The sequence below is a fragment of the Heterocephalus glaber genome, unplaced genomic scaffold (assembly GCF_053883595.1).
Source record: "Heterocephalus glaber isolate CG9 unplaced genomic scaffold, H.glaber_assembly_v1.0 deba00001140, whole genome shotgun sequence".
In the NCBI taxonomy this organism is placed as follows: Eukaryota; Metazoa; Chordata; class Mammalia; order Rodentia; family Bathyergidae; genus Heterocephalus; species Heterocephalus glaber.
The window spans coordinates 503669-531283 of NW_028258200.1; the positions used below are offsets into that span (position 1 = coordinate 503669).

At 47.3% G+C, this 27615-nt stretch overlaps 2 protein-coding genes and 1 long non-coding RNA gene across 4 annotated transcripts in view; 1 reads left to right on the plus strand and 2 right to left on the minus strand.

The window, feature by feature from the left end:
* The window catches only part of Ptpn9 (protein tyrosine phosphatase non-receptor type 9), a 73654-nt gene extending 70298 nt beyond the window's left edge, over positions 1–3356 (minus strand). The window contains exon 1 of one of the 2 annotated variants that reach the window (XM_021250101.2): positions 3137–3356. In XM_021250101.2, the coding sequence (XP_021105760.1) occupies positions 3137–3199 (63 nt within the window). In that variant the 5' untranslated portion in view covers positions 3200–3356. The remainder of the gene's footprint in view (positions 1–3136) is intronic. The other variant, XM_004872052.3, reaches the window with a different exon arrangement.
* Positions 3357–3423: 67 nt separating this feature from the next.
* LOC110347141 (uncharacterized) lies at positions 3424–4958 on the plus strand. Its single transcript, XR_015450943.1, has 2 exons — positions 3424–3526; positions 4864–4958. It is a non-coding gene; the product is annotated as an uncharacterized LOC110347141 (long non-coding RNA).
* Positions 4959–6602: 1644 nt separating this feature from the next.
* Positions 6603–27615, minus strand: part of Snupn (snurportin 1) — a 29363-nt gene continuing 8350 nt past the window's right edge. The window contains exons 2-9 of the mRNA XM_004872053.4: positions 24689–24851; positions 22359–22503; positions 18931–19035; positions 18661–18757; positions 16337–16434; positions 13737–13811; positions 11181–11261; positions 6603–9721 (exon numbers count right to left, since the gene is read on the minus strand). Of these exons, the coding sequence (XP_004872110.1) occupies positions 9401–9721; positions 11181–11261; positions 13737–13811; positions 16337–16434; positions 18661–18757; positions 18931–19035; positions 22359–22503; positions 24689–24846 (1080 nt within the window). The 5' untranslated portion in view covers positions 24847–24851 and the 3' untranslated portion in view covers positions 6603–9400. The remainder of the gene's footprint in view (positions 9722–11180; positions 11262–13736; positions 13812–16336; positions 16435–18660; positions 18758–18930; positions 19036–22358; positions 22504–24688; positions 24852–27615) is intronic.

Consider the following 27615-nt stretch of genomic DNA (forward strand, 5'->3'; position numbering starts at 1 on the left):
TCTTTGTAAATAGGGAGGACTGGAGGGGTTGAAGGGAGGGCTGGGCAAGGGTGAAAAATAAGAACCAAGAGAGACTATGTAAAGGTGCAAATTTCCAATGATGAATGTCATTATATTGTATACCTAAAATGTACCAATGATTAGAATGAATAATCGATAATGTAAAATAGGAAGAAAAGGTCCAAAGGGGTAGGGGTAGTGGGAGGGGCAGGGGAAAGGAAAGAAGGGAAAGGAAAAAATGATGAGAAATGGAAAAAAATGGAAATAAAGTCTTTGTAAATAGGGAAGGGTGGAGGGCATGAAGGGAGGGCTAGGAATGGGAAAAAATAAGAACCAAGATGCAGTATATAAAAGTACAATTCTCAATGAGAAATGTAATTGTGTTGTATACCTACAATGTACCAATAAAAGAATTTAATACAAAAAAAAAAAAGAAAGAAAGAAAGAAAACAAGTCTTTTTGGCTTAAAGTCTTGTCCCAACAATCCGAGGGGTTTGAGTTGTGCCAGAAGGCAGCCCGGAGGCGTTGAGGGGCAGGGTTTGGATTGTTGGGCCCCCTGGTTAGAGCGGGTGAGGAGGAGGCAGCCCCTGGGGAGAAAGACAAAGGGGAGAAGCGTCCTTGTCTCCTTTGACAATCTCCGAGTGAGTCTCCCAAAGGGAGAGAACGAGAGGAGGCGGGCCGATGGGACATCTCCCAGGGGCACGGTCCTGGGCCCAGAGGCCGTGGGGGTTTCTCTGACCAAGCGCTTGGATTTCTGAGAAGTCCCCGGAGGGAAAGAGAATGAGACAGAGAACCTGACGAGAGGGAGGCTGAACTCCCTACGCACCCAGACATTGGTGACCAGTGTGGATGTGTAGCGTCAGCAATGGCAAAGGTAGAAAGCCCTGGAGGGTCCTGGCAAAGGCAGGTAGGTCCGTTGGAGATGGCCAAAAGGTCAATCAACCCCTTCCTGCAGGGGATCGTCCATTAATGGACCATCTACCATCCGAGTCATGGCACCAGAAATGTCAGGTAAAAGGGCCGAAAACCAAGACCAGACCAGGCCACAACAAGCCTTTATTAGGGGAATAGATCTGCCGGGCTGTCTCTGAACAAAGGAGAGACAAAAAGCAATATGGCTGGGGCAGGGAGAGTCTTTTATAGAGACTGGGGTGGGGTTTGTAGGGGCAGAGGTGGGGTTGAGTGAGGTAGTGACTAGGGAATGGAGGAGCCCATGATGTCACTAGGTGGTAGGAGGTGAGCGAGTATTAGGTTACTTTCTAGGCGGGAACAGGGGCATACTGGGAAGAAGGGTTTATTCTTTGGTGGGAGCAACCATCTTGGCATGACGTCACACAGGGGAGGGGACAAGGCACCATAGGAAGAGGGCAGCTACTATACATAATAGCTGCTGAGGTGGTGGGAGACCTATCAGTGTTAATCCAGTGCAGTCCCCTATTTGCTTTATGAAATAGGGTTCCAAAAGATTTTTTGCTATTTCCAAATGGACTCTCAAAAGAACAAAATTTTTCTGAAATATTTTAAAGATTTCACCATAAAGTTTGAAATCAACTCCAAATGAGCTCTAATACTAGTCTGAGCAATGGGGCAGCACTGTGGAATGAATGTCATTTCCCATGACAATTCCTATGATAAGACTGATATTAATTCACTGCTCGTTAAGTATTTCAAAAAAATTTTAATAGTTAAGAGAACACTTGTGCAATATTAACCTATTAAAATATAAGAGCATCAGGTATTTCTGCTCTTTTTTTTTTTTTTTTGGTACCAGGGATCAAACTCAGGTCCTTGCACTTGCGCAGCAGGCGGTGAAACCACTGAGCTAAATCCTCAGCCCAGGTATTTCCATAATTAGAACAATGCTGCTTTTATGTTTGTATTTCAACACTCTAAAATGCCTGTAGAAATTTTGGAGAGAATGTAGAAAAAAATGTGATTATGGAAATACTCAATATTTTAACATTTACTTTCCTCATTTTAATTTTACTATTTGCCACCTAATGCCATTTTCATAGAAGACTATGCGTTTAGGTCTGATGCCTTTAGGTCTGTTTTGTTTTGCTTTGTTTTGTTGTTTTTCAAGACAGATTCTCAGCTATGTAGTTCAGGCTGGCTTTGAGCTCACTTAGTAGCCCAGCCAGGTCTCAAACTTGCCTGGGATCCTCCTGCTTCAGCCTCCCAAGTGCTGGGATTACAGACGTGTGCCACCATGCCTGGCACCTTTACATTTTAGAAACTTCAAATATGACCCAAGAAAAAAAGATTTAAGACACCTTTAAAGTCAGCCTAACTCGTTAACCTTAGTCCTGAAGGATTTCCCCAATTCTGGCACGGTGGGCTCACTGGCCACCTGCTTGCACTAAGGTCTGACTAGCATTTTAATAACGCTCAACTGCAGTGACCAGGACATTACCACCAAAGCAGAACTTCTAAAACAGAATTCTAAAATGTTCTTCCCATGCCTTGATTTTATCTCAAGGCATCAAAAGGCAAGACTGCGGTCTGGGGCCAAATGTGAAAAACGTCATCGCCACAAAGGAGGAGAGCAGTCAAGGGCTTTTAAAAATCAGATCTCAAATAAGGCCACCAACCAGTATCAATCAGTTTGTGAAACCAGGGTGTCTGCAGCCAGGGACAGACCGCGCTGGCTACTGTGAGCTACGGGAACAAAGGCTGGGGGGCTCAAAACGAGCCAGTGGCAGGGCTCACCTTCTGCTTTCTTCGTAGATTTTATCTTATTTGCATATTTTTAGATGAGAGACTATGGCTGCGTTTGGGCACAACTCTGGGTGGACGCAGTCAGTGCCAGGAAACACACAGCAGCGCCCTGCGGGGTCCCCCGGGAGCTCCGAGTTCCCAGGCTGAAGGGAAGGTAGGGTGGCCCGGCGCTGGTTTCTCCCTGACCCAGACCCGACGACCCGGCACCGCATCCTGTGAGGACCTACGTCCAGGCTCTCAGGGACAATGGGGCGCGGCAGGAGCTTGGGGGATGAATGAGGTCGGAGCCCGGGGGTCCCCAGGGTCCTCCGGGGGTTGGGGGGCACCTGAGGCCAGGGGAAGACCCAGGCCCGCTCGCAAAGGAGGAACCGGGACGTGGGACCGGCCAGGCCCGGACACACCCGCCGCGACCGCTTACCTGCTCCTCCTCGGGGCTCAGCTCCGGCGCCACGCTGGGCCAGGGCGCGGCCGCAAGCTCCATCCCGCCACGGGTACAGCACCCGAGGGCAACAGCCCGCTCCTCAGCGCCCCGCAGCGCGCGCGTGCATGGCCGCCCTTCCCGCCCGCCCGGGCCGGCCGCTCCCGACCGCTGCTCCGCGGCTGTTCAGGGCCGGCCGGACACGGCCTGCGCAGCGCCGAGGCCGCGGGGGAGGGGCGGGGACGGGGCGGGGCCCGGAGAGGGCGTGGTTAACCACGGAAGGGGCGGGACCGAGCGGGCACCACCACCCCCACGCCGCCGCGCCGCGCCCATTGAGAAACCCGCGGCCCATTCACTACCGGCGCGCCGTGTGCGGGCACCGCGGACGGGGTAGACGGGGGGAGACGGGGGGAGACGGGGGGGAGACGGGGGGGAGACGGGGGGGAGACGGGGGGAGACGAGACAGGGGGAGACGAGACAGGGGGAGATAGGGAGCCCGGGGGAGAGGCGGAGAGGGAGGGCGGCCGGATCGGAGGGGAGGAGGAGAAGGAGGAAGAAGACTAGGACAAGGGCGGGAAGGGGAGAATAGGGAGGAGGGGAAGAAGACAGAGAAGGGGGAGGGGCCGGAAAGAGGTCTGAGCCGATGAGGCTGAACCCCGCGGAATAGGACACACTGTTATCACCCGGGTACCTCAGCCACCACCCTCACGTCCTCAGCCCTTTCCGTGTCCCCTACAGCCCAAGGGGCCCTGGCAGAGGCTGCCCAGGGCGAGCAGCCCTCACTCTCTCTCTCGTGCTCTTTCCTTGCTGCCTGTATCCTGGGATCCATCACCAGTATAACTCATTTCAATCCCTAAAAATTCCGATTTCAAATCTTCTTCAGGAATCATGGAGACTTTGCAAAACTTTGATTAGCAAAGAGCCCGAGGGACAGTGTTGGAGTCAGTTTGGGGGCAGGGGGAACAGGGAAGGCAGCCCTGGTCTGTTTGCAGCATTCCAGATGGAAGATAAATATTCCCAAAGGGACCCAAGGAGCGAGAGTGCCATGGCCAGTCCCACGGGCTAAAACCCTGCAGCCCCCCAGAAAGATGCAAGGCAGGGAGGGATGTTCAGACAGCGGAGCGAGGCTGGACGGCACACGCCTGGAATCCCAGCGCTCTAGCTGGTTGAAGCAGGAGGATCCCAAACCCAGGGTCCAGCCTGGGCCATCTGTCTCAAAATTAAAAAAAATAAAAAAGGGCCAGGGATGTCGCTCAGTGCAAAGACCCTGGACACAATATCCAGAACCTGGAAAAAGACAACTCCTCATAGGACTTTTTCGAGAGTCTCACTATGTACAGCCAGGCAGGCCTCAAACTTGTGATCCCCCTGCCTCAGCCTCCCCAGTGCCAGGATCACACCTGTGCATCACCATACCTGGCTCTAGGACTTTTTTCCAGGCAAGGTCATGGTATGTTGCCCAGGCTGGTCTTGAATTCTTGGGCTCAAGAGATCCCCGAGTGGCAGGAACTCTGAGCTCCATGTTATGGCTTGGGTTTCGATGTGTGCCCAAAGCCTCATGCTTTTTCAGAGGTGCCTGAATCTAGGGTGATTGATTCATGGTAGGGTTAGGCCCAAGGGCACTAGGACTAAGAGCTTGAGTGCTACCCATCCTTAGTAGTCCAAATAAAAGGGGCAGAAAGATACTGTTAAGGTCCCATGTTGATTTTGCTGTCTTCTGTCCCCAGGAATTGTTGCTCCTCTGCTGCCCTGTCTTAGAGCCAGGCGATTATGGACTGAAACCTCTGTGAACTATAAGCCAAATAAAACTTTCCCTTTCTAACTTCGGGTGTCAGGTGTTTTGTCTCAGCAACACGAGAAAAGTAACTAAGACACCCCCATACCAAGCTCTGGTCTTTAAAAGCAACCTCTAACCTCTTCTCCTTTCTGCATCATTGCAACAGCAACTTCAGGCTGCCCTCAGTGACAATCAGAGGAGAAACCCCTTGTTTAAGTCAGCTTCTATCCCAGGTAATTTAGTTTCTCCTTTGTACTACAAGGCTGGCTCTAGGTTAGGCTCATCAGACGTACAAGAGCTCACTTCAGTACTGCACCATTCTTGTGAAGACAATAGTGTGTGTGTATTTCCACAGCTGGACAATGGGCTGTGGTCTCTCCATGTGCAAACACATGGCATGGTGTATCATGAAACTAGAATAGGGTAGACTCAACAATGTACATGATATGCTGTCATTTGTATACAGGTGAAAAGGGATATGTATTTGTAAATGTAAAAACTCTGGAAAAATGCACAAGGAGGGTAACAGTGGCTATCAGGAGGGGAACTGGGAGTCTAGGGAGAAGTGGAAGGGAGCCAGGTGTTGTACACACACCTATGATCTCAGCACTGGGGAGGCTGAGACAGGAGGATCATGAGTTTGAGGCCAGCCTGGCCTACACAATGAGAGTTTATCTCACAAAGGGGTTGGGTTTCCCTATATGGACTTTTGTACATTTTATTTACTTTTAACTAAAGTAGAATATTCAGAGTACAAATATAAGTGTACAGCTTGATGAATTTTCATAATCTGAACACACGTATGCAACATCACACAAGTGAAAAATGACCATTCCCAACCTGCCAAAGTGCTATATGCCCCTCCGGTCTCTGCTGTCCTGAAGGCTGACCTCTATCTTGCTCTAACAGCAGTTTTTTCCATGAATGTGTTGTTGTTGTTGTTGTTGTTGTGTGTGTGTGTGTAAAACGTTTTTTTTTATTTTTTATTTTTTTTTGTACCAGGGATCGAACTCTGGTCCTTGTGCTTGCGAGGCAGGCAGCGGCACCACTGAGCTAAATCCTCTGCCACTTTTTAAATGTTTAGGTAGTAACTTAATAGACTTTTTCTTCCTCAGATGGAGGAAAAAGAGTGGGGCCTGAGTAGAATAAGTCACTGGCTGAGTACAGGAGAGCACAGGGTCACATTTAGATTTATTTAGCTCAGCGACTTTGGGGACACTGGGGTGAACAACTTATCCACAGTCATACAACTCATAAGTTACACTGAGCTAAAACTTGAACTTGAGTACTCTTAACTCCCAGTCCAGAGATTGCAAGAAGATAAAGAGGTTAAATGAGCTGAGAGCCAGCAGCAGTGTTTCGGGAGGCACAGCTGTGCGGGGGCGAACAGCTGTGTAGGGCAGAGCTCTCCAGAATTTGGCCCACCACGGTCCCAACCTGACTATGCTTGCAATGTGCATAACAAAGGGAATGCTGGCTGCTGGCTTTGCTCTGAGAGCTGACTCTCAGGAGGCCCGAAATCCAGAGGCAGCTTCCCTGCCCATCTTTAACGGAGACCCAGAGACCCAGCCAGGTGGGGCCACCCTACTCAGTCAGCGCCTACAGGCTGCTCAGTGGTCTTCGATGGCAAGGGATGAAAGCAACGTAACAACCACGGCTGAGCAAATAAACCACTTCATATACATCCACTGGGGTGAGGTAACATTTATTGTCTTGAGGCCAGGTATGGTGATGCACACCTATAAGCTGAGGCAGAAGGATCAAGAGTTAGGCCAAACATAAATAAACAACAAAAAGGAAAAAAAAAGTTTGAGGCCACCCTGGATTACACAGTGAGACCCCTGTCTGAACACCCTCCCCCTCAAAAATAATAAAAAATTAAAATTTAAGAGATGAGGGGATATAGCCTAGTGGTAGAGAGCTTGTCAAGAATGCAGAAGGCCCTGGGTTCAATCACCAGTATCCCCCCAAAAAGGGAGGACACAATATGTGTTCTATGTGTCCAATCCAATTCTCCATTGCTCTAAATAACTTCTGTTCATCTAACCTCACCAGAATAGAATGAGGTAGGTGGATGATGATCCTCTTCTGTATGGGAACAGATGAAATAGACAGCTCTGCATGCTCTAACCTGGCCTCCTTTAGGTGGTGAATGCTTAGCTTGGCTTCATGGTTGAAATTTGACAGTGGAAAATAAAGAGGGAACCTTGGGAGAAAGATGCTATAAGTATGTTCTTTTTATCTTTGCGTTTTTTGGTTTTTGTTGTGTTTTTGAGACAGGGTCTCACTCTGTAGTTCGGGCTGGCCTTGAACTCACTATGTAGCCCAGGCTGGCCTCAAACTCATGGTAGTTCTCCTGCCTCAGCCTCCTGATTGCTAGGGTTACAGGTGTGTGCCACAATGCCTGGTTCAGATTTTCCTTTTTAATTTTTTTTTCTTTTTTTCAGTACTGGGGATTAAATCCAAGGCCTTGAGCATGCTAGGCTTGTGCCATTCAGATACATCATGACCCGACCCCCTTTTACTGAGACAGGGACTAAGTTGCCCAGGCTGGCCTCAAACTTGTGATTCTCCTGCCTCAGCCTCCCGGAGTGCTGGGACTTATAGGCATGTATCACCATGGCTTGGTTGGGTTTGTTTTATTTCTTTGCTTTTAAGCATAAGTTTCAGGTCTCTATCTAGAAATTCTATCCTTCCCACCCCCACCTTCACCAGACAAATCTGACTCATTCTTAAGGTCTCAGTTCAAAACTCACTTCCCTGTGATTGATTACTCCCTTAACTGAACTAGACTCCAGGCTTGTCATTGTTTGTTCAGAAGGGCAGCCAAAAAACTCCTGTTCTATCACAGCAACCTCTAACCCAGCCAGCTTCAATACAAGTGGTTGAAACAGAAGTGCTTACAGTCCCTAAGAAATAGGACCAGGAGACACATTGCTATCCAGGTCACTAAAACCGGTTGCTCAGTTAAAAACATCATCGGAGGAGCTAGTCTGAGGGAAGCTCTTCCCACCTGCCGGCCCACAGCATCAAGTGGCTCTCATGGGTACATCTGACTGAGAAGTTCTAGGACTCACGCACATATCTGTCTATAGAGAGGAAGATTTGGGGAAGCAGTCTTCCAGGCTACTTCACTCCAAGCACAGCCAGCCCAAGCTGCTATCAACATGGGCATGCACAGCCACTGGACTGATAAAGCTGAAGACCCAGAACAGAACACTTAGAAGATGTTAGGGCTTAAAAGTCTAGGTTGCCTACATCTCCTTGGCAGAGGAACACAGCCTTCCTATTGCAAAAGTGACCTATATTCAGGAAGGGGCTTATTGATGGAGGCGAATGCTCGAATCCGGGAATGCAGGATCATCGCTGTGTGAGGGTGGAAAGGTCTTCCTTCTCCAGTTTTACAGAGTCAGCGAGAGCAGCTCTCCGAGCACAGACACTGAGGCGTATTCGTCAGGATGTGCTGAATGTGTGTAACTGGGCTCTGCCTGACCATGGCTTCTGCTCAGATGTATCCTCAGAGAGAACTGATTCAGAGGAACACTGTATGTCACATAAGAACTGACCAGAGCCCTCTGAAACTGTCTAGAGAACACTGTTCCTGCTATGTGCCCCTCTGCCTGGTTAGAGAAGTACTAGAAAGCAGAGGCCACAGGAACTGGTACACACTTCCTGAACAAACAGCAGAAGCTCACTGGTTAGTTGCAGACACCACCTTCTCTTGCACAGCCATCTGAGAGCTCTAGCTCACAATCTAAGGCCTCTTTCCTCACATCCCTTTCCCCTGAGACATAAAATCCCAGGCCTCCTGTCTCTCCCTAGCTCCTTTGCCTAGGCTGTGCTGAACCTGTTTCAGTACCCAGGCCAGGCCTGTCCTGCTCAAGAAGGGGCAGCTGCAGTGCCTGTCTGTGCCACTCTGTTCCTCCTGGTCCCTTCACATGGGCCCTGGTGCCTCCACAGTGCCTCAGCTCGTGACCTTCCCATGAGCACCCTCCCTCTGCCTCCTTGTATCCCTGCCTGATGCTCTCTGCACCCTTTTGGATCGGGCACCCATTTCCCCATTGTGACACACCCCACACCTTGGTGGGTCCATTTCTCATTGGACTGTATCTATTTTTTTTTTCCTTTGTTGTTGTTGTTTTATTTTTTGGGGACAGGGTTTCACTGTGTAGTCCAGGCTGGCCTTCAACTCATGGTGATCCTCCTGCCTCAGCCTCCTGAGCACTGGGATTCCAAGGCATATACCACTGATGCCTGCCTAACAACTTCTAATTACACGTTTACACTGCAGATCTGAGATACACTTATTACAGTAGGAGCTGTTCAAATGTGTGAATGGCACCAACTCCAACTGCCTAAAATGGGTCAGCATTTTAGATAGGAGAAAAGTGGTTTCTACTGGAGTAAAACCAAGTCATCTGTTGTAGTCACTGTTCTTCCCAGTCCCGCTCTGGGCTGGACCCCAGCTCCTAAGGAGGCTGCCCTTTCTAGGTCTCCATGCAGCCCTTGGGCTGGCCTGGGTCCTGGGAAGGGTGCTGTGGCATGGGAGTGGACAGGTGTTCTAGCTCATAACTCCCACTCTCGCACACCTCATGTGTGAGCTTCTCCCTCGAGTCCTTCTGGCTTCTCTTATGCTCAATGATCTGCTGCAACTGGTGCCCCGCGTACTCTGGCTTGGTGGTCAGCAGACCTTCGGGCACAGCCATGCCCAGGATGTCTGATACCATGTAGGGGCGCAGCCAGCCCACCAAGGGTGTGCTTCCAGGGCTGTAGTGGGTCTGCTTGTGGTAGAAGAGCAGTCCGTCTACCTGTGAGGGGGAAACAGAGTCACCATGGCTGCTAGAGTCATACAGAGGGAGCTCTTATGACCCTAGTCCATTTTTTAGAAGTCCTTGCTTTCCACACATTCAATTTCTCCACATGAAGAAATGGACTAGAAAACTAAATTTTAGAAAATACAAATCCAAATACCACTTTCTTATTTTTTTTTTATTTTTTATTTTTAAAGTTGTTTTTTTTTTTTTTTTTTGGTAAGAGGGATCGAACTCGGGTCCTTGCACTTGCGCAGCAGGCAGCGAAACCACTGAGCTAAATCCCCGGCCCTAAGTGTTTTTTTTTTTTTTTTACCACTTTCTTGTTTAGAGGGTGCTTTCCTCCCCATCATCTCACCCCTGACCCTCCAGGAGGGTCTTGAAAGGAGGGCTGCTCAGGCTCAGGGGGTTCTGAAAACACACAGTGAGTATGAAGCAGAAATCCAGCTTGAGTCCAGGTCTTCCGTCCCCAAATTCCAGTCACTATCTACCACTCAAAAGTCTGGCACAATGGCTGAGTCTCCTGCACAGAAAGGACAGGACCTCGAAGGTCCCAGGCTATAAGCAGGGGATACAGGCTGCCAGATTCCTGCTTCCCTGTCACTCCTGGCTGCCTACGCCTCCCCCTAAAGTTCGAGCCACATTCTGGGAAATTCAGCTTTTTTCAACGGGAAGACCTCCTACAGCCCCACATTGTCTTTTCTGTGATTCAGTGACTCATCTGTAAAAAGCATTTCTTGCCACTGGGGTATAAGGGTTATAAATAAAGACAGTGTTCTCACCACCTTCCTAACTGACTCCCAGAAACGAAGGCAACTCAGCCTTTGCCGTTTCCGCATCCAGGAAGCTGTATCCTTTATAAAATTAGATCCATCCAAGCAATTCCATGTGGGTGACTAGGCAGAACTGTAAGGGGGTGCTGGGCAGGGAATCTGCTGGCTGAGGGTTACTGCAGGTTCTGAGGATGACAAAAGACTGCCCAGGCCTGAGGCCATCTGGGGACAGGAGGCCGTTGGTGCTAAGATGGAGCAAGTCTGGGCAAACTGCTCTTCATCAAGAACTGAATCCTGGGGACTTGTGCTTTAGCCAGGAGAAGATTGGGGGTCCAAACATTTGTGGCAAAGATGCCCGTTTTGTAATCAGCATGGTGGCCAACAAGGGGTAGCTGTTCTTATGCTTGTGGCAGAAAGGCACACAAGAAGGACCCAGGGATGGAGGTCCTTGCCACTCTCTGGGCCTCAGTTTCCCTCCCAGAGCTCTGGCGTCTAACTTAGCTGCAAGCTGGAGAGCTGCAGCCACCTTCCATCCACTGAGTCAGCCTCCAGCTCTGTTCTGACACAGAAAACTGGAAGATGTCCTAAAGCCTGTGTAATAAAAAAACCACCAAAACCTGTGTACTTGAGCCTCCCCGTACCCTATAGTCACATCAAAGCAACAGGGAGGTCGGCTCCATTACCTCAAAAGGGAAATCCATAGCCAGAACCTTACACAGGCTCTCAGAGGTACATGGGAAATTCTTCAGCCCCACAAATTTAAACTGAAATGTAAATTGAGAACAAGAAGTTAGTACATGTTACATATGATATTGGTTCTAGCAACTGAAAATCTCTACTCACATTTTCAGTCTCATCCTTCCCTTTCCTCTCCCATCCCCCTGCCCTTTGATTGGTCAGTGTTTCTCCATTTTCCTTTATACACAAGGATCATCTGGGGGTGGGAGAATCATCTGGGAGTTTTAAAGAATTCCTAATGCTAAACCAGGTGCACACCTGTAATCCCAGCACTTGGGATGCTGAGGCAGGAGGATTCCTGCAAGTTTGAGGCCAGCCTAGACTACATAGGGAGATCCTGTCTCAAAAACCAAGAATTCCTGATGCTGGGCTGGGGATGTGGCTCAGAGGGTGCCTGCCTGGTATGCTCAAAGCCCTATACTTGCTCCACAGCATCACACAGAAAAGGAAAAAAAAAAAAAAACGCCAAACCAAAACCAAAACCAAACTTACTGGTGGTTTGGCACAGTGGTACACGCACACACCTGTAATTCCAGCTATTAATGATGCTGAGGCAGGAGGATAGGAAGTTCGAGGCCAGCCTAGGCAACTGTGTAAGATTTTGTCTCAAAATAAGATTATAAAACAATAGCTGGGAATGTGGCTCAGTGGTAGAGCACTTGCCTACCATGTGTGAGGCCCTGGGTTCCATCCTCATCTCACATGCACATGCCATATTTTTATTTTTTGTCTCTTATGTTGCCCAGGCTGGTCTCAAACTCCTGGGCTCAAGTGACCTCCTGCCTTGGCTTCTCAAGAGGCTGGGACTGTAGGTATGTGGCCCCATCCCGACCAGACCCTGACACATTCTGAAGTCAACGGTTGGATGGCCAAGATTTCTGGGCCATCAAGCTGGGCTGTCCAGCCTCTGGGGTGGTGTCCTCTGAGCCTGTTCTGCTCTGTGAAATGCAAGATGAATGAAGTGAGGCTCAGATACAACAGCAGTGGTTCTCAGACTGCAGCCCATGGACCAGCAGCATCAGCACCATGGGGATGTTATCAGAAACCTGATTCTCAGCTGGGAGGATGGCTCATGCCTGGAATCCCAGCACTCCAGGAGGGAGGCTCGGGCAGGAGACTCACACGTTCCCCTCCAGTAAGGGCAACTGAGCAACGCCCTGCCTCAAAATAAAAAATAAGAAAAATGAGCTGGGGCTGTAACTCAGTGTAAAGGCACTAAGTCAGTGGTAGAGCACTTGTCTAGCATACGTGAGGCTTTGGGTTCAATCTCCAGCCTCAAAATCAATCAATCAATCACTGTGATAGCATTTTCTATCAACCATTATTTAGTAAGTACCCATCATAAATATTATGCTAGGAGGACCTACACACTTTTAACATTTGGTTCTTACAACAACTCTGTAAGTAAGAGGATAGAAACTATTTTGCAGATGAAGAAATTAAGGGCAAGTGAGGCTATTAACTTAACCTAGTAATTATTATTAATTATTTTTTATGTAAGTGACAAAACTTTGTTTTTTATATTTTAATTTATTAAATTATTTTATAAAATAACACAAACCCAAGATCAATAACTAAATAAGAAATGTACATGGGGCAGGGGATTTAGGCCAGTGGTGCCTCGGCCTGCCTCGAAACCACAAGGTCCTGAGTTCGCTCCCCGGTACCAAAAAAAAAAAATTTATTGGTACATTTTAGGCATGCATAATAACACTCATTATAGGGAATTTGCAACTGTACATGGTACATCCTGCCCCTTTTTTTTCCATTCCCTCGTCCCCTCTCGCTCCCTCCCTTCCCTATGATTATTAATTATTTTAAAAATTAAAAAATTTTTTTGTAGCCAGGCATGGTGGTGCACGGGCTGAGGCTGGAGAATTGCCCCAGGTTCAAGGCCAGCCTGAGCTATGTAATGAGGTCAAGGCCAATCTGAATTACATAGTGAGACCCTGTCTCAAAAAAAAACAAAAACAGATTTTTTTTTGTAGTGCTGGGGATCAAACCCAGGGCCTCTGCATGCGATCCAAGTGCTCTAATACTGAAGAGTACACCCCAGCTTTCAACCTGGTCATTAATAACAGTTAAGCCACTTAACAGTTTACCCCAAGCATCACTCTAGCAGCATGTTTGTTTATGTACTGACTATTCTGAGTGTCACTCAGGTGGGTATCATTTCAATCAATTCTTGCATTGAATAAAGTTGATAAAATTGTTTTTATATTCCCTGTTATCTTATAAAAATAAGCAAAAAAATATGCAATTTTTGGTCATCCTATATTTAAATAATTAGGCTGGTAAGTGGTTAAAGCCACACATGGAATTCAAATCATTCCAGATTTTTTTCTTAAGATTCAGCAGGATCCAGCTGTCATGCCCATACTCTTCCCAGTACACCATGGTGCCTCAAAAAAGATTCAGAATGATTCTATGTAGGTATCAGACCAGTCCAAATCAATTCCTATGATCCTAACAATTCCTGTGATCCTAACCCCAGGCCTTACAGGATTTAGCTTGGTTTTCTCTCCTAGTCCTTCTTCTGGTAACTTTGAATGCATCCAGTAGAATCGGAAATCAGTCTGCCATGAGAAGGGAAACAGGAGGGTGAGATACTGATCATCTCAAACTCTAACATAAACAAAACACTCTGTACAAAGGTCTGAACCCCCCTTTTTAGCAGTACTGGAGACTGAACCCAGGGCCTCACAGATCCTAAGCAAATGTTCTACCACTCAGCTATATCCCCAACCCTTTTCAATTTTATTTTGAAAGAAGTTCTTGCTAAGTTGCCCAGACTGACCTCAAACTTGTGATCCTCCTGCCTCAGCCTCCCAAGTAGCTGGGCTTACAGGGTATGCCACTGCACCTGGCCGACTTAAGCCCTTCTGTCATTATCCCATTTCACTTAAAACCATAAGGTCAGGAAAAAGTTCATCAAATTGTTCCAGACACAGCCCCCCCACACCAGGGATCTAACTTAGGACCTTGCACTTGTGAGGCAGGCATGGTGCCACTGAGCTAAATCCCTGGCCCTTGGACTTTTTTTTTTTTGATAGCTAAACATTTATTGGTACATTTTAGACATACATAATGATAACACTCATCATAGGGAATTTGTACCTGTACCCAATACTTCCTGCCTCTTTTTGGACTTTTTCTTAAGATCCAGCAGGATTATTAACAGCAACAGAGCCAATATTTGTCACTGAAGATATGCTCTGTGCTGGGCTTCATGCTTGGATCCACATGTAATTGAGTTCATCTCCAGCCCTCTGGGTGGTGCAGCATCCTCATCTCCATTTCACAATGAGGACTCTGAGGGTCATGGGGGTGAGTCACTTGCCTGGGTGCAGTGGAAACCTAGGGCTCTTCAACCTCTAAGAACATTATATAAATCCCTCTGCTTTAGAAACTGCTGTGCACTTTAAACTTCACATAAACTACTTTACTCTTTGAGTTACTGCTGCATATCTTTCTATAGTTATGTACAAGGAGTTAGTACATGTTACATATGAAATTGTCATTCTTTTAAATTTTTTTTTTTTTACCAGGGATCAAACTTAGGACCTTGCACTTTCGAGGCAGGAAAGGTGCCACTGAACTAAATCCCCGGCCCTCCTTTAAATTATTTTGCTTTTCAGTGAGGTGTGGTGTGCACCTCTGTAACCTCAGCACTCTGGGACCTGAGGCAGGATTGCAAGTTCAAGCCCAGCCTAGGCAACTTAGCAACTTAGTGAGCTCTGTCTCAAAATACATTTTTTTTAAAAGGGGCTAAGTATATAGCTCAGTGGGGAAGCCCTGTGGCTCAATCCCCAATACTGGAAAAATATATATTTTTTGCCTTTGGGAATTAAAAACATACATAGTCTTTCCTCTATATTATACAACCATAAGTAGTTCTAGCCACCAAACTCACAGGTTGTGAAGGCATGTGCTGAAACATCCTCCAACAGAACAAAAGAGAAACCTGCTGGGTTGAACATGCCGGGCTGAGGGCTTCCTCTGCTCCTGGGTAGGGACCTTAAGCTCTACATTCTCAGCCTCTGCATGTATAAGAGTAGGGAAGTCACCATGCTGGCCTCAGGGATTGCTGCAGGGATTTAGTGCAACACCCTCCCAAAGTACTTAGCAATGCAGATCCTGCAATTTGGATGGGGTAGGGGTAGGGAAAGAAGCAGCCCAAGGATCTCCCCAGCTTCTCCCCAGCCTTCAGGAGATCACCTGCAGGCTTCTTAGAACACAGACCCCATGGTCTCTAATCCAGCAGGTTTGACAGTGTGCATTTCTAACAACTTTCTGCCACGCTGCCAGTCTGGAGACCACACATTAAGAACCACTGTGACAAAGGAAGTGCAAACCCTACACAGCACAGCAGAGACAGTAAGAGAGAGCTGCCAACAGACCTGGGTGAGAAACACACTGGAGAAAGTGAGATAGAGAGGAGAGGAGGGAAAGGCTCCTAGCTGGGACGTGGTGACACACACCTGGAATCCCAGCACCCAGGCAGCTGAGGCAGAGGATCGCTGAGGGACTATATAGACTATATAGTGAGACTTTGTCTCAAAAAAAAAAGAAAGAAAGGAAGGAAGGAAGAAAGAGAAGGAAGGAAGGAAGGAAGAGAGAGAGAAAAGATATTTTTTTCATAGTGCCAGTCATTGAGACCAGAGGCTGTCATGCCAAGGAGACCCTGCCACTGCAGTCAGGCTATGGGGGAGGAGGGAGAGAAGGCCACAGGAATCCACTGATGGTGCTTTCCATGCCATCTTCTCTTCCTGGTGCCACCTGTACAAGGCAGCATGCTCCTTGTCCTGCGATCTTCCCTGCCAGTAACCCTCTCAAGAGGGGTGAGAAGGTGGAAGCAGCTGCTATATCTCTCTCCTCCTCTCAAGAATTACTATACTTCCCTTAGTTTCTCTCATGCCTGTCTTAAAAGGAAGCTGATTAAGTTTAAGCACACTCAAAGATTCAGGGAACATTAGATAATGCTCTTGATGTACCATATCCTGTAGATGCTGAGACACTGGTCATGAAACAAAGTCACAAGCTGGGCCACTTTCCTGAGAGGAGAGGAGACAGGAAGACTTGAGGGGAGGCTCGTCCTTACCTGGCAGTCATAGAAAGGGTGTCCCCGCCAGCACATCACGTCCAGGACATAGTAAGTCTGGCTCACCTCACTGTAAATGCAATCTAGGATGGTGTAATCTGCAGACAGAGAGCATAGTCAGGATTCTGCTTCCACCCAGGCCCACGCCACAGTCCAAGGAGGCCCAGATGCTCCCACCACGCGCAGCAGTGGCCAGCGCCAAGAACTGAGGACTTGAGAAGGAGTGGGTCCAGGGCCTGGCTGCCTCCGTACCTCAGGGTGAGGGCACAGAGGAATCAAGGCAACCCTTCAGCCACAGGAGAATTCTGAACTTTCAGGCAAAGTGGGACAATTACTAACCTTTGAGAAGCTCGAGTATGAAAGAAAGTTATCTTCTGGGGGTTTTTTTGGTTTTTTTTTTTTGGTACCAGGGATCAAACTTGGGACCTTGTGCTTTCGAGGCAGGCGCCGGAACCACTGAGCTAAATCCCCAGCCCTTATCTTCTGTTTTGTTTATAAATTTTTTTCTTAGAGACAAGGTCTCACTATACTGCCCAGGATACCCTTGAACCCTGGACTCAGGGGATCTTCCTCCCTCAGACTCCTAAGTAGCTAGACTAAAAATATGCACTACCATGCCCAGCTTAAGTACCTTTTTTATTAGTGCATATGAATACAGACTAATGAGTTTCATTGTGGCAGATTCCTACATGCATATAACAAACTCTGATAATTTCCAACCCCTGGGACCACTTGCCCTTCCTTTTCCGCTTCCCCGTTCATTTTCTCTTCTCTAACAGTCCCTCTTACACTATCACATCATCTCTCTCTTTTTTTAAAGATTCCACATATGAGGGAAAACAAGTGATACTCGTCTGACCCTGGGTTATTTCACTTAACACGATAGTCTTCAGTTTCCTGCAAATGACATGATTTCATTTATTTTTTTGTGACTAACACTCTGCTGTGTACATCCACATGTTCTTTATCCATCCGTCTGTGGGTGGCCAGTGAGGCTGATGGCATAGTTGAGCTATTGTGAACTGGGCTGCACACACATGGGGACATGGGTTTCCCTACAGTGTGCCGACTTTGATTCTCCTGGGATACACAAGCTGTGACACAGCTGAGTCGAGTGCTATCTCTTTTTTGGATTTTTGAGGAACCTCCACACTGGCCAGAATGGCCACACTAGCTCCTTTTCCCCCAGCATCCTCACACTGCATTTATTATTTTCTGTAATTCTTTTTTTCCAGTGGTACTGGGAGTTGAACCAAGACCCTCTGCACTGAACTACACCCGCTGCCCTATTTGTTTCTGTTTTTTTCTTTTTTTTGGTACCAGGGATCAAACTCAGGACCTTGAGCTTGCGAAGCAGGGAGCAGAACCAGGGAAGGAGGTAAATCCCTGGCCCTGCCCTTTTATTTATTTATTTATTTATTGCCCTTTTTAGTTTTTACTTTGAGACAGGGTCTTGCCAAGTCACTAAATTGTCAGGCTGGATTTGAACTTTGGATCTTCCTGCCTTAGCCTCCCAGAGTATACCAGCAGGTCAGACTTATTTTCTGTATTCTTCATGACAGCCCTTCTGACTGTAATGGAATCTCAATGTAGTTTTACTTTGCATTTCCCTAATGGCTAAAGAAGTTGAACATGTGTTCGTGTACTTACTGGCCATCTTACAATTGCTTTTTAAGCTCTCATCAATGGCACTGTGTTATATGGAGAATATTAACTATAAGTAGTTGCTGCCTTTAAGGATGGTATAGTTTAAGCCAGGTGTGGTGGTGCATGCCTGTAATCCTGGCACTTGGGAGCCTGAGGCAGGAGGATCTGGAGTTTGAAGCCAGGCTAAGCTACATAGCAAGTTCAAGGCAAGTTGGAGATGCTGCCTCAAAAAAAAAAAAAAAAAAAAAAATTTAAAAATAATAATAATAAAAAAAGAATGGTCACAGACACATGGTTTTAACCCCATAGCTGCTGAGGGCTCAGCTAGGCCAGGTGGGAGGAGTCAAGGCTGGGGCGAGGATGAAGGAGAATGGGGATTTGCCAGGGAGTCCCAGGAGCAGCTGACTGTACCAGGACACTTGGCAACCCCTCAGGGACTTTCACTAATATCTGCATCTGTCCCCTTGTCATGGAAGTCGATACCATCAGTATCTCCTTGATGTGGAGATTTATGGCAGGCAGAGCCACATCTACTGTGCAGACCAGGGGCCTGATCCTGAGGGAACAGCATCTGCCTGCGGTTTCCCCAGAGCACTGTAAAAGCAGCCTCTGCACAGTGCCGCCCATGGACTCAGGGCATAGATTCACAAAACTGCACAGACGCCTCACACCGGTACCTTTAGCCGTGGTAGAGTTTCGCTTGTTGCCGCCGGGCAGAAGGGAAGGAAATCTGTTGACACAGTAGCCACTCTTGGTGTAGGCACTGGTGGAGCCCTGCAGGGGCAAAGCTCTCTTGTGAGGCGTCCCCTGTACCCACTACACCCACTCCCATCCTCCTCTGCAGGGTCATCTGCTTGAGATGACTCTCAACAAGTCCCCCTGCCTCTCAAGTCCACACAGAGCCCAGAGGCCAGGCCTGTGGCACAAGGGAAGCGGGCACAACTCACCCTGGAGGCAACGATCAGGGCCCTCTTTCCAACGGGGCACACGACAACAATCCATTCCTGCCCCAAATCTGAAGGGACATCAATGAGCCACTCAGACAGCATCAGCTGGGAACACAAGAACACAGTGCTAAAGATCATCAGGGTGCTGGGCCGGGGATTTAGCTCAGTGGTTCTGCCACCTGCCTTGTAAGCACAAGGGCCCAAGTTCGATCCCCGGTACAAAAAAAAAAAAAAAAAAAAAAATCAGCAGGGTGCTGCTCAAATGCTGTTAGGACCCAAGCACCTGCATCCCGCAACAATCGACAAAGACAGGAAAAGAGGACAGAGGGCTCCAGCCACACATAGCTGATCCTACGGTACCCTTCCCCAATCACCAGCAGAACCACTCCAGGGCCACACCTCAGGGTGAAGAAGGCCCTGCTCTGGAGATGCAGGGGCCACATCATCATTTCCCAAAAGGATGTCCCAAATACTGTCCTAAAGGGCATGGTGACACATGGCTGTAATCCCAATTACTCAGGAGGATCACAAGTTCAAGGCTGGCCTGAACAACTTGGTGAGATCCTGCCTCAAAATAAAATAAAATAAAATAAAATAAAGGGCTGGAAATGGGGATCACAAGGCCGTAGATACAATGCCCAGTACAGCAATAAATACATTAATTAATAAACAATAAATAAGGATATTAGGAAAGTCTCTGTTTCCATTAGTCATGCAATCCCAAACTGTTCTTTTGTCGTATGTAGCCCAGGTAGCCTCACACGCTCCCCTACGCCTGGCTCTTGCTTAATATTTCCTGATGCCATCTTCCTCCGCACTCTGACTCCTTCACCTAGATGTGCTTCCCCAGCCCTACTAAAAGCAAGCCCTCCTTCCATCTTCCCTGCTCTACTCCTTGCTCTGTGTGATGAGGTCAGCCACATCTTCCTCCATCTCCTCCTCCTTTTCCTTTTTCTGTGGTACTGGGGACTGAACCCAAAGCCTTCACACTGAGCTGCACCCCTAGACCTTTTTGTTTCTTATTCTGAGACAAGGTTTTGCTAAATCATTTAAGTTGCCCAGGCTGGGTTCAAACTTGAGGTCCTCCAACCTCAGCTTCCCAGAGTGCTGGCTGGGATTACAGATGTGTGGCACCAGGCCCAGCCACATCTTTCTTTTTGACACACTTTCTCCTTGGCCCTCTTGACAGTGCCATTCTACTTTGTCTAAGCATTTCCCACATGCTCCTTCAAAACATGGAATCTTCAGGGGCAGTTTTAGGTGCCCTGAGTATGAGTCTCTCTGTTTCTCCAGCTCTGTGACTTCTAATAATGACTCTTGATTCTCCTTCTTCTCCATCTCCAGACTTCTCTCCTCCCCTCCAGTGTCTCTTCCTCTCCCTGCCCTTGAACCTTCAACTCAGTATATCTAGGTGGAATTCACCTAGACGGACCTGTTGTCGACCAAATTCTTCCCAGCCTGAGGCACCTATCCTTCCCCTCACATCTCTTCCCCTGTTAACAGCACCACCACATTCTCTGTTAGCAATCTGTTCTTTGTTTTTTTTGAGACAGGGTCTCACTATGTATTCCAGGCTGGGCTTGAAATCACTATGTAATCCAGGCTGGCTTTTAACTCATGGTGATCTTTCTGCCTCAGCCTTCTGGGTGTTGGGATTACAGGCGTGTACCAGCACACTCAGCTAAATTGTAAACTTTTGCACTGTCAACAACACCACCAGGAAAGAGAAAAGACAGCCCAAAGAAAGGAAGAAAGTATTTGCAAGTTATGCATGTGGTAAGGGGCTTGAGTTTAGAATATATTTAAAAACTCTTATGATTCAGTAATAAAAAAAAATAACTCAATTAAAAATGGATAAAAGCTGGGTATGGTGGCACATACCTATAATCTAAGCACTTGGGAGGCTGAGGCAAGAGGGGGATCACCATGAATTTGAGGCCAGCCTGGGTTACATACTGAGACTCTGTCTCAAAAAAAGGGGAGGGGACAAAGGATTTGAAAAGTCATTTCTCCAAAGAAGATATACAAATGACCAATAAGAGGTGGGTACAGCAGCCCCATGTGTAATCCTTATTATTTGGGAGGCTGAGGCAGGAGCATTGAGAGTATGGGCCCATCATGAGCAACATAATGAGCTGCAAAAAAAGGCCAATAAGCACATGAAAAGCTGCTCCAGTGGGCTAGGGTATTGTTCAGTGGCAGGCTGATACAGGCAGTGTTTGCCTAGCATGCATATGGCCCTCAGCAGCGCAAAAAGAAAGAGAAGAAAAGAAAGTTTAAAAAAAAAAAAAGAAAGAAAAAAGAAGCCAGGTGTGGTGGCACTCTGTAATCCCAGCACTCATGAGGCTGAATTAGGAGGATCACCATGAGCTTAAAACCAGCCTGATGGGCCGGGGATCTAGCTTAGTGGTGCCCCTGCCTGCTTCGCCTTGCAAGCGCAAGATCCCGAGTCAGATCCTCGGTACCAAAAAAAAAAAATTAAGGCCAGCCTGGGATACATAATGAATTGAAGGCCAGCCTGGATAAAATAGTGAGACTCTGTACCAAGAAAGAAAAAAACAACAATAGGGGCCAGGGGTTTAGCTCAGTGGTTCTACTGCCTGCCTCACAAGCACAAGGTCCTGAGTTCGATCCCTAGTACCAAAAAAAAAAAAAAAGAAAGAAAAAAAACAACAATAAAAAAAAAAAAGAAAGAAAGAAAAAAGCTCCTCAACATCATCAGCCACTGGGAAATGCCAATCCAAACCTGAAGCCAAGCTGGGTGAGGTGGCACATGCCTGCATGGGAGAAGGCAGAATGCCTTGGTGGCAGAGAGCTGCCTCAGCACAAGCAAGGTCCTGGATTCAAGACCCAGCGGGCTCAAAGTCACTGGCTCAAGGTCAACACAGAGCCAACTTGTGCTTAACCAGTTTGCACACCGCCTCCCTCACGCAGTCCACTACCACGTCCTCCTGTCCTGCTCAGCACCACACCACCATCTTCTCTCCAGATCTAACAGGGCTCTTGGTCACGTCTGTCACAGTGATACACTGCTCCATGGCTCAGCCTGACCTTAGCCAGCTGGCTGGATGTGGGGCGCTCACCTTCAAGGGCAGCTGTGCTTCCTGCCTGCCACCACCAAATGTGAAGAGCCAGGCCTCCTAGTGTACCACCTGGGCCAGGCTAGCAACCAGGAAGGGGGACACTGTTGGGGGGACACAATGGAGCCTGGGACAGAGTGTGGCAGTAGAGGACAAACTCATAGCCTTCCCAACACACACAAGCCATTCCATACCACTGCCTACACACACTGCAGCCTCTCCGGGCCATTCCTATCCTTTTCCCCACCTCATCCCCTCTTTATAGCAGCAGCAATGTCAGTGGGCTATGACCAAAGGTGAAGGGAGTCAGGACAAGGGTGGGGGTCTGGTCATCTCTGGCCCACTCACTTGATTAGCATAGCGCTTTGGTAGCTTCTTGCCAGTGTCAATGTCCATTTCTTCGTCATCTTTCGTGTCTTCATCCTCACTCTCCATCCCTGTCCAGTCGTCTTCAGCCAGCCTTCTGGCATGGTTCACATAATCCAGTCTCTTCCTACAAGAAAAAAGGCATAAGGAGAGGCATTTAATCTATCCAAAGATACCTATCATACCTTGTGGCAGAGTCCATGTAACCCAAAGGCTTCAAATCTGGGGGCAGTTTGGCAACTCTGGTGGGAGTAAGAAATGATGGAATTTCCTTTGCAAAACTAAACTAGTGATGGCTGCCTCACAGGCCCCAAGAAAGAAACTCCTTGGACACACTCAGCCTTCCTCAGTTCCATAAGAACGGACACAGCAAGATATTTACAGGAATTTCCAAGTCTTGCTAGCCAGGCAGCTGAGCACACCTTTGCTCACCCATCCAGCCCAGGTGAGATCTCACTTCCTGCCCAGCAGATGCTGCATCCCATGGCCCATGGTTGGGAGAGAGGAAGCCCCGAGGTGCACTGAGAAGTCTAAAGTGATATAGCACCGAGCTTTCTACTTCAGACAGCGTTGAGAGGCTAGACCCTTCTTTGTTTCTGTCTAACTCCTGAGGAAGAGCACTTAGTTTATAATTTAATAACTTTTACTGATTTGTTCCCTTTATTATTATTCTTTCTTTTTTTTTTTTAAAAAAAAAGTATACGTTCTGGAAAGTTAGGGAAAGAAAACAAACATTTGAAAATTAAGTGTTCCAAACTGATTTGGAACTATCAAGTAACCTCCTACACTTGATTCCAAAAGGGAGGCAGGAATTAGACCACCACAGTAGAGAAACCACACAGCTGGATTTTTCTTAAACACACACATTCACGCACAGTCATACAAAGTGCAGATATGAAAGGATGGTGGTCTCTTCTGTCAAGAGTGAAAGTGAGCTGGTGTCCATGCACACGTGAGAGAGGATGTGTGTCTGTGGGTATTTCCCAGGCACTGCTGGTGACCACAGGAGGACATGGCCCATAAGCCCCTGGCAGGGACCTGGGTGGGTTACATGTGAACCATCCCTTCAACGTGACCAGAAAGAAGGCTTGACGTGGCACTTTCCAAACTGACAAAAAAACCAGCTCTCTAAAAAGACACTGTACAGTGCTTCTTCTGCTGTTGTTTTTGTTGTTTAGAAAAAAAAAATGCAAGGTGAAAATGTAGCTCAGTGGTATAGCATCTGCCTGGCAAGCATGAGTCCATGAGTTTGATTCCCAGTACCAAAAAAAGAAAAGAAAAAAAAAAAATGCTAGGCTGGGGATGTAGCTTAGTGGTAGAACACTTGCCTATCATGCACAAGGTACTAGGGACAGTCCCCAGCACTGCAAAAAATAAAAATTGGGAAAGGTCATATATCCATACAACTGATCATTTCTGTACAGAATATCTTCAGAAAGGTACATAAAAAACTAGTAATTCAGGACAGGAGCTGGGACAGAGCAGAGGGAGATTTTTCAGCATATTCTTTTCCATATATTTTGAGCCATATGAAATCTATTCCAAAATAATACATTACAATGAAAAAAAGGAAGGAATAGAGAAGAGTTGCCTGGGAATGTGATCTACTACAAGCAACCCGAGGCCATAGGAGCATCTGTTAACCTCTCTGATGATGTAGTGCTGAGCAAAGGCATCATGACTTGAAAACTGCAGCTCTTAATAGGTTCTCTTAATCCCCAGTTCCTTACTCTATAATCCAGAAGAGCCCTGCAGCACACTAGGAATAAAAGGACAGGCCATGTCTTCCAAGCGGCTCGTTCTCAAATGTTCCTCTGCAGCTCTTTCCCGTCTGCCCCTTTGGCATTTAAAATGAAGACCGGAAGAGACTTCCTCGGAGTCAGCTCCCAAGGGCTCCATGGAAACACATGGGCTAAAGGCCTGGGAAGACCACACCAATTCCAGGATGGCGTGTGGGAGAAGCCACACATCAGCAACCCAGGAATGTGGGGATAGAAGTCTAGGCGTGGCATTCATAAGTCCCTAAACTGCAAAGCTCACTTCTGTTGCCAGGAAAAATAGCACTTTTTAACCAAATAATTGAACTTTTGCTTTCAAACTTCAGTCCCTTCCTATTATCTCTTCTTGTCCTAAACTCTGGGGATAAAGGATAAAGGATAGCAAATTCTGCTGGGCTTGACCTTCCCAACCTTGCGGACAGGAACATCAGCCTACTAAGGTCTCCTGGGAGGCATTCTGCAGAGATAAGCCTAGATCCCTGATGCCGCCCAGCCCCCAGGCTGAGGAGGAAGCTGGAGTTTGAGGACCCTTACGATTTCTGCAGCTCCAGTAACCTGCGGCGCCGCTCGCTCTGCTCCAAGGAGCTGTACTTGGACTTATACTGGGACAGGCGGGGGTGGGGGGTGGCCGTGCTGTTCAGATCTTGGGACACAGAAAAGCTACCAGCCAGGGCTTGACTCAGCTCCTCCATCTTCCCTGCAAAGGAAAACAGGAAAATGTTTCATTCATTTGTGTTGTCCCCAGTGTACGGGCTGTTATGTAACATGATAGCCACCTCCCTAAAAACCCCACTATTGTCTCCAGGAGAAAAAAAGGAAGTTGAAGGGTAGATGAGTTATATATTAGCAATACAATGTTACTTTGTAATGATATTTCATTAATGATTAATTTGATAGCTCTGAGTATACAAACTTATACATCAGTCATCAATCACTAAGTAAATTCCTCTATGGCCGTACCACTCTGAATGCACCTGATCTCATCTGATCTCAGAAACAAAGCAAATTCATCCTGTGATTGAATCTTATTGCTTCCTATCTCCATGAGCTCTGTCATTCATGTTTTTTAAGGAGAGACTTATTTTGGCTCATACCACAATCCTCCTTCACCATCACTGAAACCCAATGATACGATCAAGCATCTCATTTTGGGGGGGGGGGTACCAGAGATCGAACTCTGGACCTTGCACTTGAGAGGGAGGCGGCAGAACCACTGAGCTAAATCCCTGGCCCTTGCATCTCATTTTTAAAAATAGTTCCAAATAGCCATCACTCAGTAACAAAACTCTCACAGAGTGTGGTAGCACACACCTGTAATCCCAGCACTCAGGGGGCTGAGGCAGGAAGATTGCCATGAGATTGAGGCCAGTCTGGACTGCATAGTGAGACCCTGTCTCAAAAAACCACACACAGGCACCCTACCAAGGTCCCCAGTCCCGCAGAACACATGTCGAATCAGCCCGCTGCAGACAGGCAGGTCTGTGCACGCCCTACTGAGGTCCTGAGCCACGCGGAAGACACCGAATCACCCTGCTGCAGACAGGCAGCCACCTGATTCCACACTAGAAAGAAGCAGAGGGCACCAGACCACCAGACCAAGGTACTGAGTCCCACTGTTCCTGGCCCAGAGGAAGGGGCTTCCCAGTCACCATCCCTCCCACTGCTCCCAGCCCAGAGGAAAGGGCTTTTGGGCCACCTTCTGTCCTGCTGCTCCTGGCCCAGAGGAAGGGGCCTCCGGGCCACCATCCCTCCCACCGCTCCCGGCCCAGAGGGAGGGGCTTCTGAGCCACCATCCCACTGCTCCTGGTCCAGAGGAAGGGGTTTCCCGGCCACCATCCCCCTGGCTGCTTCCAGCTCACAGGAAAGGGCTTTTGGGTCACCATCCCTACCGCTGCTCCCGGCCCCTGTCCCACCTCACCCAGCTCAGAGGAGGTAATCCGTGCAGGCGCTAACAGCCCCCCGCCCCAGTCAAAATGAGAAAACATGTAAATAAGTCTCAAAACCAGACTTCCAGATCACCTACAGCAACCCCAAAGGGAAATGAGATGGAACACTCTTATACTCAACCACCTGGACCCACTGAACTGGCAACAAAAGGGGATCTGGAAAAAATAAAATCAGAAATAATTTCTCAGATAACAGGAGAAACTGTGCCCCTAGTGCAAGACATGATTAATAAATCTAGAGAGGAGCTCAGGAACATGATGGAATTCCAACATAAGAAACAAATGGAATCCATAAAACAGATGCAAATAGATTTCCAGGACATGAAAAACTCCATTGAAAGTCTACACAGCAGAATGAGCCAATGTGAGGACAGAATTTCAGATATACAAGGTAAGATTGCAATTAGTGATCAGGAAAAGAAAAATTGCTTCAAAATTATAAGGGAACATGAGAAATCAATCCAGCAGCTGCTAGATGATGCAAAAAAGAATAACATAAGACTGACTGGGCTCAATGAAGAAACAGGAGACAGTGCAGATGACATAAAAAATCTCTTCACAGAAATAATGGCAGAAAACTTCCCAAGCAGGGGAAAAGAGCTTGACATACAGATAAGTGAGGCATATAGGACTCCAAATAGTCTTGCTCAAAAAAAATCTACACATAGGCATATAATTGTTAAGATTCCAGAAACACAACAGAAAAACAAAGTTCTCCAAGCAGTCAGAGAAAAGAAACAAATCAAATACAAAGGAAAGCCCATCAGAATCACAGCAGACTTCTCAACACAAACCATCAAGGCAAGAAGAGCTTGGAGTGACATATTCCAAGCCCTAAAAGAAAACAGCCTCCAACCCAGATTGATGTACCCTGCAAAACTATCTTTCAAAATGGATGGAGAAATAAGATACTTGCATGACAAAGAGCACCTTAGGAACTCTGTGAATACCAAACCAGCACTCCAAAGAATTTTACACAATATCCTAGGAACAGACATTGAAGATCACAATCCCAGGAAGGAAAGCAGAATGAACCCATCTGGCATGACAAGAAATTAAATGTAAAGGGGGAGAACCCAATAAAAAGAAAAAGTCATGGCAATGACAAGTCAATACGTTTCAGTTATAACCATCAACGTTAATGGTCTCAATTCACCAATCAAAAGAAATAGACTGGCAGAATGGGTCAAGAAGCAAAATCCAACATTATGCTGCATACAAGAAACACACTTCATTCAAAAGGAAACTCATAGACTGAAAGTTAAAGGGTGGAAAACAATACTCCATGCAACAGGAACACGAAAAAAAGCAGGAGTAGCTATCCTCTTGGCAGATCAAGTAGATTTCAAACCAACACTGATTAAGAGAGACGAAGAAGGACACTACATCCTTGTAAAGGGAAGAATCCAAGAGGAAGAGATGACAATCATAAATATCTATGCACCAAACACTAGTGCACCCAACTATATAAAACAAATACTAATGGACATGAAAAGTCATATATGCACTAATACA